Source organism: Camelina sativa, chromosome 11 (genome assembly GCF_000633955.1).
Source record: "Camelina sativa cultivar DH55 chromosome 11, Cs, whole genome shotgun sequence".
NCBI classification, from domain to species: domain Eukaryota; kingdom Viridiplantae; phylum Streptophyta; class Magnoliopsida; order Brassicales; family Brassicaceae; genus Camelina; species Camelina sativa.
Window position 1 is genome coordinate 48,157,036 of NC_025695.1, and position 14,777 is coordinate 48,171,812.

Genomic DNA, 14,777 nt, shown 5'->3' on the forward strand with positions numbered 1-14,777 from the left:
CAAGATAATACATTGCAATATGCCAAAAAAATTGGAAGAAAAAAAAACGACTAATAAAGAAAAAGTATATTATATCGTATTTAGACATGCGCTGTTGGCTTGTTTCTCTCCCCATGAATATATATATTAGAGTATGAATCTATTCGAAGCTAGTTTGTATAACTAATTCTGATAAACAATGGATCGGATTAGACGAGATAAACAAATTATTACTTTGAAGGATTTGCTAAATACAAAAGAAGTTAGGCCAAAAAGAAATCGATAAAAAAAGTTTGTCAGAATATCTTAAATAGTGTATTTTTTAGTTACATTTACAGAATTCAAATTAAGTCAAATCTTATTATTGTATCTTGGACCTCTTGGTGTACAACTATTATTATTGTAAAGTCCTGTCTGCTTCAAACACAGCAGAAGAAGCAAAACAACATATACGAGACTCTCTGTATCCTCAGCCGTTGATCCGAAACCAAAACCCAAAATATCCACGTTATAATCACCAATGTTAACATGGACCTTAACGTAGACGATAATGGCTCTTAAAAATGGGCCCGTAAAGCCCAAACCAAAAATATTATTACTTTAAAGTGGGAAGCTCACTTTTTCGCCACCCTCTTCTAACGTCTGTCCATACGTCATAACAATGACGTCATCATCATCATTTTGAAGCACCTTCCTAGTATCTACCCTGAAATTGCTTTGCTTTGTTCATAAGTAGTAGTAGTCTACTAGTAATTGTTTAATAAATCTTATCTCTTAATTATCTCTTTCTTTACAAAATAAAAACAAAACTTGGTACACTAATTTTCATTTTTTTTTATATATAAATAAAAGACCATTAACTCTTTCTTTTCTCTTCTTCACTTGCTCTATACTAGTTCTTTACCTTTAAGACTCTCTCTCTCTCTCTCTCTCTCTCTCTCTCTCTCGATTGTTTTTTTCTTCTTCTATTTGCTAAAGAAAAAAAAACATGGATATGGATATCTCTCAAAACCCTAGCTTCACATACTTCTCCGATGAAAACTTTATTAATCCTTTCATGGACAACAATGATTTCTCCAATTTGATGTTCTTCGACGTCGTCGATGAAGGAGGCAACAGTGGATTAATCGAGCAGGAGATTTCATCTCCGACAAGCATCATTTCGTCGGAGACATTTACCGGTGAAAGCGGCGGTTCCGGCAGCGCAACAACGTTGATTAAAAAGGAATCANTTTTTTTTTTTTTTTTTGGCAAGATTCTTAACCAAGCAAATTATTAATTATATATATATGTAGCTATTTAATTTATCTTCTTACAATAATAAATTTGTAGAAGAAATACGGGAAGTAAAGAGAGTGAGACGAAGGAGATGGGTCATCGAGTTGCATTTAGAACGAGATCGAAGATTGATGTGATGGATGATGGTTTTAAATGGAGGAAGTATGGGAAGAAATCTGTCAAAAACAACATTAACAAGAGGTAATTAACTCAATTTTTTTTCTTTTTATAGAATCGTTGATTAGTATCTTAAATCACTTGTTGTTTTTAACTTGACATAAAGGTTAGGGAAAATATATAGTTAAAAAGTGTATCATATGGTTGCTTGACAATTTTCTTTAACCACCTAGCTAGTAATTCTAATGTTATAGAATAGCCACTAGCTAGCTCGATCATATAGTGTGATTTGAATACTATTGAATGGACCCGTATCATCTACCAACCCACTTGGATTAAAAATTCAGATTCCATATGCATCCATGTGTCTGCTGTTATTTATATCAATCCATAAACGGTTACTATATAAAATTCTGATTGAATAGTGAGGTAAATGGATCAGTCATTCATTGTATAGAGATTTTTTTTGACTCATATATATAATAGAGGAAACAAGTTGTCCATATGTGCGAATACAAAAAATATACAATGGAGTCATCATCTAAACATATATCACTTTCAAAGCATGGTTAGACAATAAAATACATACTCTATAATGGGTTAATTCCCCAATTCAAATATAAAGAAAATTATCAACATTATATATCCTAATTTGTAAAAAGTGAGCAATATTAATTAACAAATGAAATGGTGGAATATAACTATAGGAATTACTTAGGAACATATATACATTATTTTGTAAAAGTGGTTGATATTAAGTATTAACAAATGGTGGAATATATATATATATAGGAATTACTACAAATGCTCAAGTGAAGGTTGCTCGGTGAAGAAGAGGGTGGAGAGAGATGGTGAAGATGCAGCTTATGTAATCACGACATACGACGGAGTGCATAACCATGAGAGTCCGTCTCACGTATATTACAACGAGATGGTTTTGTCTTATGATCATGACAATTGGAACCAACACTCTCTTCTTCAATGTTAATCCAAATCTCTCCTTCCTCATTTGAGATTGTAAGATAGAGCTACGAAGATTATATGTAATCTCTATGTAATTTTATAGGTATAATAAAGGAGTTGTTCATTGTATGTATATGACTATGAAGCATCTTGTAGTTCGCTAAGATAACAAATCCTAATTAGTGTATAGTTGAAAATTTGCAATGTTAATGGTCGTATGATTTCTAACAATTTCTCTTGAATAATTAAAATTCTGAAACAATTATATCTTGTGGGTCGGTTGTAGTAACTTGAAGTCAACTGTTTCGGTTTACTTGTTACCGGTTTAAAAGCGGATTTTAGATCCGATTGGTTTATAAGCCGGTTTTGGTTTGTGTTAGCGTAGTAGACAGTACCGAACCGATCTCATCTTCCACCTTTTTTAACAAACTTTTTTTTTCTTGTGAAGGTTAAACGTTGTCGTTTTATATTGTTCTTCCCCCCAAATCAAATCTCAACACTTAAAAAAAAAAAAAATTTCAGTAAATTTCAAGGAAAGCCATACAAGACGAGGTTTTGGGATCTCTCTGATCTCTCGATCGATCCAGATTCATCCACTTCACTTTTCCTCGTTTCAGATTCTGGAGAAGCTTCGGAAGAGAAATTTGTATTCCCAGATTTATTCGAGGAGGAAGACGAAGACGAACCGGAACCGGAACCGGAACCCGAACCCTAGTTGATTGATTTATCAATTTATAAAAAAAAATTGATCTGAAATCTCGGTTAGATCTGTTGGTTCTCTCGATCGAGGAGGGAGGTGAAGAATCTGCGGTTGTCGGTGTTGATTAGTTGCTTAGGGTAATGTCATAAGGTGATTGAATCATAACATTGTGAGAGGTTTGTTTGCTATGAGCGTTTCTGGAAGCTGTATCTTCTCGTTTTGGATTGGAGTGATCGAAGAGGACTTTGATTGAAGAAGAGTCTTAGTTTTCTTTTTTGTTACCTAATCTGGGTTTGGCTAAGTGTGTGTGATTAAAAAAAAATTTATGAAGTTTTGGAGGGAACGTGAAAGGGATAATAAGGAGCAGATCTTAGCTCCATTATGTGGCCAAGTTCGAGTATTGGTTGTTGGTGACTCAGGTTAGCTCCTTAAACCAAGTTCTAGTTTCCTTTAGCAAGTTAGTCGTTTTTGAAGTCTAACTAAATGTTACCATAATAAACTTTGTGGTTTTCTTGAATTGGGTTTAATAGGACTTGCAGATTGATGCATATGGATACTTCTTGTGTATCTAGATCATGTTGTGACTCAGGAAGATAGATTCTCTGCATTGAGTTGGACCATTGGTTAGGTTTTATGGTTCTGTGGTCGTTGATTTATATCATTTATTTCAAACCTTAAGAGTCTAACATGTTGTTGGGTCGGCACTGTTTCCCTTTTGCTCATCAGTCATATCTATTCTTCCATCACTATGCCAATTTTCATATCTGAATATTTTTTGTTAGGTGTTGGAAAAACATCACTTGTACACCTCATCAACAAAGGTTCTTCTATTGTTCGCCCATCTCAAACGATTGGATGCACTGTTGGTGTCAAGGTAACTTAATCTTCTGCAACGTTTTCCATACTGTATAGGGAGGTGAAGTTTTACATCCTTTTGTTTTCTGCTACTTTAACCATTCCGCAGCACATGACGTACGGGAGTCCAGCTAGTTCTTCAAGTAGCATTCAAGGTGACTCAGAGAGAGATTTCTTTGTTGAACTCTGGGATGTATCAGGGCATGAGAGATACAAAGATTGCCGTTCATTGTTCTATTCACAAATCAATGGTCTCCCCCGAACCTATCCATCTACATTGTTCATCCTTATTGTGTGTCTGGAATAATGTCATTAAAGCGATAGAGTTTATATGCAGGAGTTATTTTTGTTCATGATCTCTCTCAAAGAAGAACAAAAACAAGCTTGCAGAAATGGGCGTCTGAGGTTGCAGCGACTGGAACATTTTCGGCTCCTCTTCCCTCAGGAGGTCCTGGTGGTCTTCCTGTTCCATACATTGTTGTTGGCAACAAAGCAGATATAGCTGCAAAAGAAGGAACAAAAGGAAGCAGTGGAAATCTTGTTGATGCAGCTCGTCATTGGGTTGAGAAGCAAGGTTTGCTTCCTTCTTCAAGTGAGGATCTTCCTCTCTTTGAAAGCTTTCCTGGTAATGGCGGTCTCATAGCGGTAAGTAAACCTAAACCATATGAGTTAGAATAGTTTTTCCGGTTAATAGTAGTGATTAGTGAGTGGTTGCTTATAAATTTTATGATCTGGTGCGGGTTTTTGTGCAGGCTGCCAAAGAAACCAGATACGATAAGGAAGCTTTGAACAAATTTTTCCGGATGGTTAGTGTCATTAACACACCTCTGCATTCCTTGTTACCTCTCCAAGATACCTTTCTATAACCAACAAAAACTTTTTGNCCTTTAGCAAGTTAGTCGTTTTTGAAGTCTAACTAAATGTTACCATAATAAACTTTGTGGTTTTCTTGAATTGGGTTTAATAGGACTTGCAGATTGATGCATATGGATACTTCTTGTGTATCTAGATCATGTTGTGACTCAGGAAGATAGATTCTCTGCATTGAGTTGGACCATTGGTTAGGTTTTATGGTTCTGTGGTCGTTGATTTATATCATTTATTTCAAACCTTAAGAGTCTAACATGTTGTTGGGTCGGCACTGTTTCCCTTTTGCTCATCAGTCATATCTATTCTTCCATCACTATGCCAATTTTCATATCTGAATATTTTTTGTTAGGTGTTGGAAAAACATCACTTGTACACCTCATCAACAAAGGTTCTTCTATTGTTCGCCCATCTCAAACGATTGGATGCACTGTTGGTGTCAAGGTAACTTAATCTTCTGCAACGTTTTCCATACTGTATAGGGAGGTGAAGTTTTACATCCTTTTGTTTTCTGCTACTTTAACCATTCCGCAGCACATGACGTACGGGAGTCCAGCTAGTTCTTCAAGTAGCATTCAAGGTGACTCAGAGAGAGATTTCTTTGTTGAACTCTGGGATGTATCAGGGCATGAGAGATACAAAGATTGCCGTTCATTGTTCTATTCACAAATCAATGGTCTCCCCCGAACCTATCCATCTACATTGTTCATCCTTATTGTGTGTCTGGAATAATGTCATTAAAGCGATAGATTTTATATGCAGGAGTTATTTTTGTTCATGATCTCTCTCAAAGAAGAACAAAAACAAGCTTGCAGAAATGGGCGTCTGAGGTTGCAGCGACTGGAACATTTTCGGCTCCTCTTCCCTCAGGAGGTCCTGGTGGTCTTCCTGTTCCATACATTGTTGTTGGCAACAAAGCAGATATAGCTGCAAAAGAAGGAACAAAAGGAAGCAGTGGAAATCTTGTTGATGCAGCTCGTCATTGGGTTGAGAAGCAAGGTTTGCTTCCTTCTTCAAGTGAGGATCTTCCTCTCTTTGAAAGCTTTCCTGGTAATGGCGGTCTCATAGCGGTAAGTAAACCTAAACCATATGAGTTAGAATAGTTTTTCCGGTTAATAGTAGTGATTAGTGAGTGGTTGCTTATAAATTTTATGATCTGGTGCGGGTTTTTGTGCAGGCTGCCAAAGAAACCAGATACGATAAGGAAGCTTTGAACAAATTTTTCCGGATGGTTAGTGTCATTAACACACCTCTGCATTCCTTGTTACCTCTCCAAGATACCTTTCTATAACCAACAAAAACTTTTTGTGAATCTTTACAGTTGATAAGAAGAAGATATTTCTCAGACGAACAACCAGCAGCTTCACCGTGGTCTCTTTCGCCGGTTCCAACCTCATCATCCCAACGGTTAGACGAGATCACAAGTGATGACGATCAATTTTACAAGAGAACAAGGTAACAAAACCAACCCCTTAAAAGCAACAATTTTGGTTTTTTCCTTGTTGGGATTGATCTTTTAACGGTTGATTGTTGCAGTTTTCATGGAGATCCTTACAAGTACAACAACAACACATTACCGCCACTTCCAGCACAACGCAACCTAACTCCGCCTCCTACACTCTACCCGCAGCAACCAGTGTCTACTCCTGATAACTACGCCATCCCGAGATTCTCTCTTTCCAGTGTACAAGAAACAAACAACAATGGTAGTGCAAGATCTAAGCGAATGGATATAAACGTCTGAAAATCTCATCACTTGTTTGCTCATTCTCATTCCAAGAAAAACTTTATATTGCCCTTTGGATCTATTATTCTTTTTTGATTTTTCTTCGTAGTAGGTGGTAAAGTGAATATGTGTGTAAAAACCCTCTTTGGTTTTGTACATTGTGGGTTTTTTTTTTTTTATCTTTATAGCAGATTCTTTAAAAACAGTGAATAATCAATCACAAAATCACAGTAATGTTTGTGTTGAACTTTTACAATCTCTAGTAATTTTATTTTGTATCACTGATTGATTCACTGTATACCCAAATTTGATGTTTAAATTCCATATCCACATTACAAACAATTAATGAGAAATTTAGTTATATATTAATTAAATTGGAATATTTAATAACTTTGAAAACGAAAGAAACTTTTTATTCCCTTGGAATGTTATGGAGATAAGAGTTACAGAGTTACGACAACTTCATAGCATCGAGAGACGGCAAGGAAGGGAAGGTATGTAATTTTAGTACCCTCGTAGTTCCAATTCCATGGAATCTTCTTCTCTTTGAACCCTTTTAGATTCTGGGTTGCTACAGTCAGCTGTAAAAAACCCTAATTTATGTCTCTCGTTCTCGTCGTGCAAAAACCCTAAACCCTGGGAATTGTGAGATCTCATGTTTCAGTCACTTGTTAAATCTGTATGTACCTCTTGCTGTTATTACATTCTGTCTTTGATTAAGATTTCGATTTCCGTTTCTGTTTCGACATTGTCTCGAATTTGAAATTTTTGGGAATTGGGTCTCCTCAAAGGAAAGATTGGATTTTTAACTCAATTAGGACGATGCCAGATTGTTATAAAGACAAGCTTTGTTTCAATTAATGTTCGTGATCAGTTTTGTTTGTAATGCGCAGTGTAAAGTTCAAGTCTTTTCACAAGAAAAAAATGGTGGAGGTGTGGTGGTCACTGATAGGAGCAGCAGTACCTGCACTAGTTGCAGGTCAAGCATGGAGGATAAAGAAGAGACGTGGAGATGAAGAGAGGATTAAGAGTGCTAGAGGAAGAGAGAAGAGCTCTGATGAAATCTTTGTCTGTGAAAGAGTTTGCACTTCTAAAAGAATGCTCAAGAAAGTTGGCGCTTTCTCTAAAGATCCCATTCCCGACACTTGTGTTACTGTCTGCGGCGTATCTGAGCTTGACGCTTGCTCTGATGCTTGTGCTCGAACTGTTTGCGTTAACCAGCATCAAGTTGCGAATTGGAATGACATTTGTCTCAGAAGATGTCAAAGTGAATGTCTTAAGCTCTCTTCTTCATCTTCTTCATCTTCTTCTTCTTCTCGTTTTTCTTGAATTTGGAAGGCTATGAATGATTTGTTGTTGTTGTTACCTTTTAAAATGGAAATGGAATTTGAGTTGAACTTTTATAAGTTATAATAACATTATGAAGAGCAATCTTGGTGGATGATTGATTACATCTCGTCACGTGAGGTTTGTTTTGTAACTTTCTCAGCTGTTTTCTGAACTACTTCACCTACAACATCTCCTGCTATTTTTGCAGACTCTTCAATGGCTTCTTTGCTTACTTCCAGAGTCCTAGATGCTGCTTCTTTCACTTTCTCTCCTTTATCTTCATCCTCTCTCTTGCTTTTGTCACTGTTGCTTCTGAAGCTGTCACAAGAAAACAACACATGAGCTAAATAACTACTAGACATTAACGAAAAATCCTAGATTATATAGGATATGAATATGCTTTGTTTGTTTACTCTAGATTTGGAGGGTAAAGCTTCATCTGGATCTTCTGCATCGCACCTTGAACCAATTCCCAAGAACTCGGAGGAAATTTCTTGCCAAAAATCCCACATATGATCTTTATTAGTGACGGATTCTCTTCTTTTCTTGCGGCACCATCGCTTTCTCCATCCGCAGAAACCCTGAAGATCAAGATTATAATAATGATGAAGAAGAATGAGAAACCGAATATATTTCTTCTTGATTCGTTCATGTCTACGTATCCAGTTGAGAAGCCTCAGAGAAATTAAGAAGAGGGCCAAAAGAAAATGATAGAGCAGAGAGAAGGAAGAAAGAGATGAGAGACAGAGTTGGCGCCATGTTTCTCGCATCAAAAGAAGCAGAGCACATATTTTGGTTTGAACGGTTCTTTCGTAACACCTACATTTGACTTTCAAGAGAATTAAATCGAAAACTAATCCATTTGTCTTAAAAACTTAACATTACAGACTATCATTTTACAAAAGGAAATAAGATTTAGCATCTGTCTCGCATATAAATAGACCAAAAAAATATGTATTGAGCAGCTCCCTCTTTATGGGAAACCTCTGTCCTGAAACAGCTGAAGAAGATGTATCCATGGCGCATTTGACTTTTGATTCTTAGCTATAATCACTTCAGCAACATCTTCTCAACCAATCAAAAGACTCGCCAGGAGAATGTTTTCATTTGAAGAAGCTAGCATGATCGAGATTCATCTGTTTCTCATACTGTACTGCTATGCACTCCTCCGCAACAACCCAATCGCCATTCACAGCGTTTGCACAGTTCTACATATAGTTAACATTAAGCTATGCTCTTGAACCTTACTTTAATTCATTGAAACATGTGAGAAGATCTTATAAGAATAATACCTTGGAACAAGTGTAGACAATAAGTGTCATCCAATCAAAGTTATCCAATGATTGCTTAAGCACTTTATCAACAACACCTTCATGTAAAAAAAATAGTAGTGGAGACATGAGTTGCATCTCAAAGTGCCTAGGAGAGTCGCAGTTTCTGCATTTATCAGGAGATTTCAGGTCTTCAGTGGCCAATATCGGCTTACCGCCATATGAGTACCTGACCATTGCAAAAGCTTACAAGATCAATCTCCATTCAAGAAGATATTGAGGATTGGAACTTGAGATTATTCCACCACGTAATACTGAGTGAGCTACAATTTACCTGAAACATTGTTCCGGGTTTGCATCTAGCCGTTTTTTGAACTTAAGATACGTCCTATCTGCATTGAGAGCTTTGTCATATTCATATTTCTCATCCTCCCATGCTTCTTCAGATTCACCCTCAGCATTGTTGCCGTTTTCTCTATCCTTAATAGACAGAGATGAATAATTCATCGAGAAACGATCGACTTCTTTTGAGGGGATATCTTCTTTTGTATAAATGTAAAAACACGGAACCACCGGACCAGTCTCAAGTTTAATTTGATCCGCAACTCTTGTTTCAGGTTTTGAAGGTGAAGGCTTTGCTTTAGTCCCTGAACTCTTCTGTTTCTTCGAATTGGAAGCAACAGTAGTAGAAGCCTCTGCGATCGCCTTAGCTAAACTCTCAAAATCAAAATTTTCATCATCATCATCATCTAACCAATGAGTTTTAGAAGCTGAATCTTGTGGTGAGGCAACAACAGGCAAATCTGCTAACTCACTTGATTCTTTCTCTTTGATAGCTTTATGAATGCTAAAAGCTCTCCAGCTGAGAACATTAAGAAACATATTTGGTCATTCTCACATAACCAAACCACAATATTGGGAAACAATTGACAAGTGGCCACAGAGGCAAAAAGAAAAAAAGAATAAACCTTTGTTCAGAAGTTCCACATTTAGGCATCAAGCAACCAAATATATAGAGCGTACGCTCTTGGATGTCTAAATTTTCAGTTGAGATCGGAGCATACACCTAAATGCAGAGAAAAACAAACAAAAAAAAAAGAACCGTAATTTATATCATCTACAATCCAAATTCTAGTAAATTATACATTGAAACCCAAAAAGAGTAAAGCTTTTTGACTTGGAACACAAACCTGAGCTACCAGAGAAAGTTTGCTTCCACATGAACAGCAATTGAGTAGTTCTGGTCTCAGTGCATCATCGGGTATTGGCGGCCAATCCTAAAAACACACTTCGATCAGAACTCAGAATACAAAGATATGAAATTTCTACTAAAAGAAGAGATTATACAGAGAGCTACTAAGGAAGGTGTTACTACCGGAAGACCACCGATTTTTGTTGTGTAGTGATCAGAAGACTCAAGCTCCTCTTCTGCCCATTGCCCTGGTAACCCCAAAAGAGTTCCGACCATGATTACAGTTCTTAGATCAAAGCAGACCACAAACTTTCCTACGAGGTTTATCGAATTCGATGTCTGAAACAACCACACCGATGATGATGATGATGATGAAGAGAAGTGTAGAACTCGGTTAGGGTTCTAAGATAACCGGATTTTCATGTTATTTGAGTTTTTCCGGTTTCAAATCAAACAAACTAGCTTAATTAAACCGAATGGGTTTGCAATATTATCACCATACGGTTTACTTGGCTCAATCGAAACACATGTTCGGCAGGTATGAAGAAAATCTAAATTGATCATCATCTACTACAGTTTTGAGACAATAAAGTTTCATATTTTACCCAATGGGGCTCACGTGTTTTAGAAACATTAATACTCTCTGCATTTCTAAAAGTATCATTCTATATACATTCCCACAATAAAAGATGTTGTGAAACTGTAAGAAGAAGCCTTTTTTATAAATCTGACTTCATTCAGTTCCATCTCTTGGAGTTCTTGCTAGCTTTTGACTTCTGTTTTGCCTGTTGGAACGCCTGCATCTTCTGCTTCTTCCTCGCTTCTTTCTCAGCTTTTGACATCTTTGACTTTGCCTTCACTTTTGGAGCTTTCTCTTCTAGCTCTGCTTCTCTCTCCAGCTCCTTTGCTCTAGCATCAAGATTCTTCTCCAAGTAATACTGAGAACATTCACACATTCACGAAGTTATACAGAGATCAAATCATATTAGTCAAAAAAAGAGAGTGCAATCCAAGCAAAGTGTGTTCATACATTGTAGTCGCCTGCATAATCTTCTAAACAACCATCTTCGACTTCTATGACTCTGTTAACGATTTGTTTGATGAAGTATCGATCGTGAGAGACCGCGATGACTGTACCTTGGTACTCGTTTATTGCTTCCTGATTCATAAGAAGATCCAGATAATTGATTAGCTTCTATCCAGGTCCAAGATGATTTATTACCACTGTATCCAACGTTTCTCAAGGAAGTAGAAAAGCCTAACCTCGAGCATTTCTTTTGAAGGAATGTCCAAGTGATTGGTTGGTTCGTCCAAAACGAGTAAAGTTGATGGCGTCACCATGAATTTGCAGAAAGCAAGACGCGCTTTCTCACCACCGCTTAAAAGAGAGACCTTTCGATCAAGCATGTCTGCTTTAAAGTTGCAGCGTCCAAGAAGACCTTTTATATCATCACTTCTCCAGTCTTCTGCAGCTTCACAGACTGTTTCAAGCACTGTTTTATCCAAATCAAGGACCTCAGCCTAGCAAAAAGAATCAAAACAAAGGGTTGAAACCAGATCATGTCAATTAAATGAATAAACCTGTCTCCAATTGTTTAGGTCTTTAATTGATTGAGCAAGTGGAAACTGACCTGATTCTGTTCAAAGTAGTTTGGCAGTACATTGTGCTCTCCAAGAATAACTTCACCTTTCATAGGCTTCTCTAAACCCATAATAAGCTTCAATAACGTACTTTTCCCACACCCATTCGGGCCAATAATGGCGATTTTCTCTCCTCTTTCTATTGCTAGATTAGCCTTCTTAAATAGCATCTGGTTTTGCAACAATACACATTTATTCAGAGTGTCAAACACGAGAGCAATAAAGGATTCATCCTATAGTCATGAGTTTGACTCTAGTAGTAAGTGTAACTCACCTTATCCTCGAAACCAAAATCAATGTTTTTAACATTGACTACCGATCTTCCACTTGTTCCACGCTCTGGAAACCTGATTTTCATCTGCTTCCGCTGAAATGGCTTCTCTATTAGCTCCTGTTCTTGAAGCTTCTCTAGTTTCTGTTATAAAAAACCACACAGAAGGGAAACATAAGATGAAACTCCTCAATCCAACAACTCAGAGGTAAAAGATCGTTAAACCGTAGAAACACTTCAACTAATGTCAAGCCGCATCAATCAAATTAGCATTTTTTTTTTTGTTGGCTAACCTTTTCTGCAGTAGAAGCACGGCCAGATCTGGCACCCGCACCAAGCCTGGCAATTAAGTCCTTTGTTGAATCGATCTCTTTCTGCTGCTTTTCCCAAGCAGCATTCTGAGTTTCGATCCACTCTGCCTTTGAGATTACATACTGAGAGTAATTACCCTCGAATGTCCTGGACACACCCATCTCAGTTTCCACAATTTTGGTACACAGCTGATCAAGAAAGGCTCTGTCATGTGAAATAATAACCATAGGCACTTCCTGCTTTTGCAAATAACCTTCAAGCCACTCAATGGTATCAAGATCCAAATGGTTAGTCGGCTCATCAAGTAGCAGCAAATCTGGATCCTACTCACAGAGAAACACACACACACACACACACAACTCACATTAGCTTTTCTCTTCAATAAAAATCTGAAAAAAAGGATAAAGCTTTAAGAATCAAAACCACTCATTACATTACCTGAAGCAAAATCTTTCCAAGAGACATTCTCATTTGCCATCCACCACTAAAAGAAGCCACAAGCCTATCTGCATCCTCAGCAGCAAAGCCTAACTCAGGCATCAGCTTACTGATCTTAGCATCAACGGAATCTAAATTCACAGCCTGAGCACGTCTCTGCAACAAATCAAATTCGTCTAATAACCTCCCCATAAGGTCCAAATCATCAACAGATTCTTCAATAGCCTTCTGAACTTTCTCAAGCTTGTCAGTAATCTCCATCTCTTCCTTGAAAGCACTCATGAACTCTTCCCTAACCGTCTTGCTCATGGAAACCTCGAATTCCTGGCTCAAGAAAGCAACTTTCATATTGGGTTTGGCCTTGATAACGTTACCCGAATCAGGCTCCTCTTGACCAGTGATAATCCTAAGCTGAGTCGTCTTCCCAGCTCCGTTAACACCAACCAACCCTACTTTTTCCCCCTTTTTAACTTCCCAGGTTACATCTTTAAGCACAGTCACGCCTTTGTAGGTCTTCCTAATGTTCTCGAGCTTGACACCTGAAGAGATCCCAGAAGCTCCGTTTTTAGAATTCTTGCCGTTGCGTTTCCGATCGGAGTCGTGTTCGGTGGTCTGCTTGGAGAAAAGGGACTCGATTTCGTCTTGACGGTCTTTAACGGAGGTCACGAGGCTGATGGTGGAGACTTGGGCTCTGATGATGGAGGGGGTTGTTTCTCCGCAGCGTCTAGGGTTTGAAAGGGAAGAGATTTTGATGAAATTAGATTTTGGGGATGGACAAGGACGGAGACCCGTGAAGAAAGTTGAACGGAGGTTGAGGCTATGGAGATTCGTTGTGAAACCCATCTTTTATGGAATAACTTGTTTGATAGTATAACTCAGATAGAGAGCAGAGATAGAGAAATGGTGTGGATTTGATTGAGAGTAATCTCGCTCTACTGATGAAGCAGCAGAGTAAGAAGAACTCTCTCGAGGGAGAGCTTGCTCTCTTCGCGTTTGAGTGTGAGCCAAGAGATTTTTTTTTTTTTTTGTGATTTTTGTAGTTTCGTCTTTTGTTTTCTTATTATTATAGTTTTTTTTTTTGCTTTGTATTCCAAATAAATATATATATCCTTATGATAAAATAAAAATCAATAGAGGATATTAGGATAACAAAAACCAATATTATTGTTATTTTTTTATGATAAACAAAATCTAACTATGTATGATGAACTCCTATACTTTCGTTTTTTTTTTTTTCATAAAATAAAGTATATTAGTATGATGAAAACCAATTTACGCATCCCACATTTGTTTAGTTTTACGAGATGATCATCATGATTTTTGAGTTATGAATAACTACAAATCGGAATATTCGTTTTTATAAAAAAAAAAAACTTTGAGTTCTATACCACATGCAATTTATGCAACGTTACTTATTACAACAAGTCAATAAATAAGAAAAAAAAAAGACAACCCAAAGAAAAGAAAAGATAGCCTTTTTAAAGCAGCTCTCGTAGCTCAGTTGGTTAGAGCACCCGTTTAGTAAGCGGGAGGTCTTGAGTTCAACTCTCAACGAGAGCATTGCTTGTTTATTTAATTTTTTCCCCTGCTAAGAAGAGGTCGTCTGGCGTGGTCTCCTTGAATCCGTAGTGCAAAGAAGAAAAGGAATGGAGGCGATTTTTAGGGTTTCCGTACAAGAGGCGATTGAGCGGCGATTTTCAGATCTACTCTCCTAACCCTTCGATTTCAGTACAGCGACTCTAATTGCTGGAACATTAGGCTTGTGTGGCTTCGGTTCTGTGGTATTTGTATAGGGCTTCAACTTAAGGCCTAAGTGGCTTAGATCTGAATTCCTTCGC

General features: G+C 37.4%; 7 protein-coding genes and 1 non-coding gene across 14 annotated transcripts; 5 read left to right on the top strand and 3 right to left on the bottom strand.

Annotated features, from left to right (window-relative positions):
• Positions 851–3,318, top strand: LOC104727116 (probable WRKY transcription factor 51). 2 transcript variants are annotated; one of them, XR_758181.2, is made up of 4 exons: positions 851–1,210; positions 1,310–1,458; positions 2,167–2,440; positions 2,786–3,318. XR_758181.2 is itself a non-coding variant. In XM_010446127.2 (3 exons), exons 1-3 carry the CDS (start codon positions 968–970, stop codon positions 2,360–2,362), a joined length of 588 nt encoding a protein of 195 aa, XP_010444429.1. In that variant the 5' UTR covers positions 851–967; the 3' UTR covers positions 2,363–2,526. The 2 variants fall into 2 exon arrangements, 1 of the variants encoding a protein (XP_010444429.1); XM_010446127.2 differs by lacking the exon at positions 2,786–3,318 and having other exon boundaries at positions 2,167–2,526.
• Positions 3,050–4,758, top strand: LOC104729072 (uncharacterized GTP-binding protein At5g64813-like). The gene is made up of 5 exons (XM_010447967.2): positions 3,050–3,456; positions 3,820–3,911; positions 4,002–4,143; positions 4,230–4,537; positions 4,645–4,758. Exons 1-5 carry the CDS (start codon positions 3,363–3,365, stop codon positions 4,756–4,758), a joined length of 750 nt encoding a protein of 249 aa, XP_010446269.1. The 5' UTR covers positions 3,050–3,362.
• On the top strand, positions 4,844–6,734 carry LOC104727117 (uncharacterized GTP-binding protein At5g64813-like). 3 transcript variants are annotated; one of them, XM_010446129.1, is made up of 7 exons: positions 4,845–5,026; positions 5,112–5,203; positions 5,294–5,435; positions 5,522–5,829; positions 5,937–5,990; positions 6,081–6,214; positions 6,296–6,734. In XM_010446129.1, exons 1-7 carry the CDS (start codon positions 5,017–5,019, stop codon positions 6,501–6,503), a joined length of 948 nt encoding a protein of 315 aa, XP_010444431.1. In that variant the 5' UTR covers positions 4,845–5,016; the 3' UTR covers positions 6,504–6,734. The 3 variants fall into 3 exon arrangements, with proteins under 3 accessions (XP_010444430.1, XP_010444431.1, XP_010444432.1); XM_010446130.1 differs by having other exon boundaries at positions 4,847–4,952; XM_010446128.2 differs by having other exon boundaries at positions 4,844–5,203.
• LOC104727118 (uncharacterized protein At5g64816) lies at positions 6,894–7,895 on the top strand. 3 transcript variants are annotated; one of them, XM_010446132.1, is made up of 2 exons: positions 6,894–6,979; positions 7,379–7,895. In XM_010446132.1, exon 2 carries the CDS (start codon positions 7,410–7,412, stop codon positions 7,812–7,814), a length of 405 nt encoding a protein of 134 aa, XP_010444434.1. In that variant the 5' UTR covers positions 6,894–6,979; positions 7,379–7,409; the 3' UTR covers positions 7,815–7,895. The 3 variants fall into 3 exon arrangements, with proteins under 3 accessions (XP_010444434.1, XP_010444433.1, XP_010444435.1); XM_010446131.2 differs by having other exon boundaries at positions 6,898–6,979; positions 7,360–7,895; XM_010446133.2 differs by lacking the exon at positions 6,894–6,979 and adding an exon at positions 6,986–7,164.
• Positions 7,912–8,494, bottom strand: LOC104727119. Its single transcript, XM_010446134.1, has 2 exons — positions 8,228–8,494; positions 7,912–8,132 (listed from the first exon to the last, which is right to left on the bottom strand). Exons 1-2 carry the CDS (start codon positions 8,464–8,466, stop codon positions 7,934–7,936), a joined length of 438 nt encoding a protein of 145 aa, XP_010444436.1. The 5' UTR covers positions 8,467–8,494; the 3' UTR covers positions 7,912–7,933.
• Positions 8,652–10,710, bottom strand: LOC104727121 (probable 20S rRNA accumulation protein 4). Of its 2 annotated transcripts, XM_010446137.2 has the most exons (7): positions 10,461–10,710; positions 10,276–10,362; positions 10,054–10,151; positions 9,901–9,947; positions 9,420–9,795; positions 9,107–9,314; positions 8,652–9,022 (listed from the first exon to the last, which is right to left on the bottom strand). In XM_010446137.2, exons 1-7 carry the CDS (start codon positions 10,551–10,553, stop codon positions 8,918–8,920), a joined length of 1,014 nt encoding a protein of 337 aa, XP_010444439.1. In that variant the 5' UTR covers positions 10,554–10,710; the 3' UTR covers positions 8,652–8,917. The 2 variants fall into 2 exon arrangements, with proteins under 2 accessions (XP_010444439.1, XP_010444438.1); XM_010446136.2 differs by having other exon boundaries at positions 9,420–9,947; positions 10,461–10,709.
• Positions 10,854–13,782, bottom strand: LOC104727122 (ABC transporter F family member 5). Its single transcript, XM_010446138.2, has 7 exons — positions 12,940–13,782; positions 12,483–12,824; positions 12,193–12,333; positions 11,909–12,088; positions 11,541–11,798; positions 11,308–11,436; positions 10,854–11,215 (listed from the first exon to the last, which is right to left on the bottom strand). Exons 1-7 carry the CDS (start codon positions 13,780–13,782, stop codon positions 11,015–11,017), a joined length of 2,094 nt encoding a protein of 697 aa, XP_010444440.1. The 3' UTR covers positions 10,854–11,014.
• TRNAT-AGU lies at positions 14,426–14,499 on the top strand. The gene has a single exon. It is a non-coding gene; the product is annotated as a tRNA-Thr (tRNA).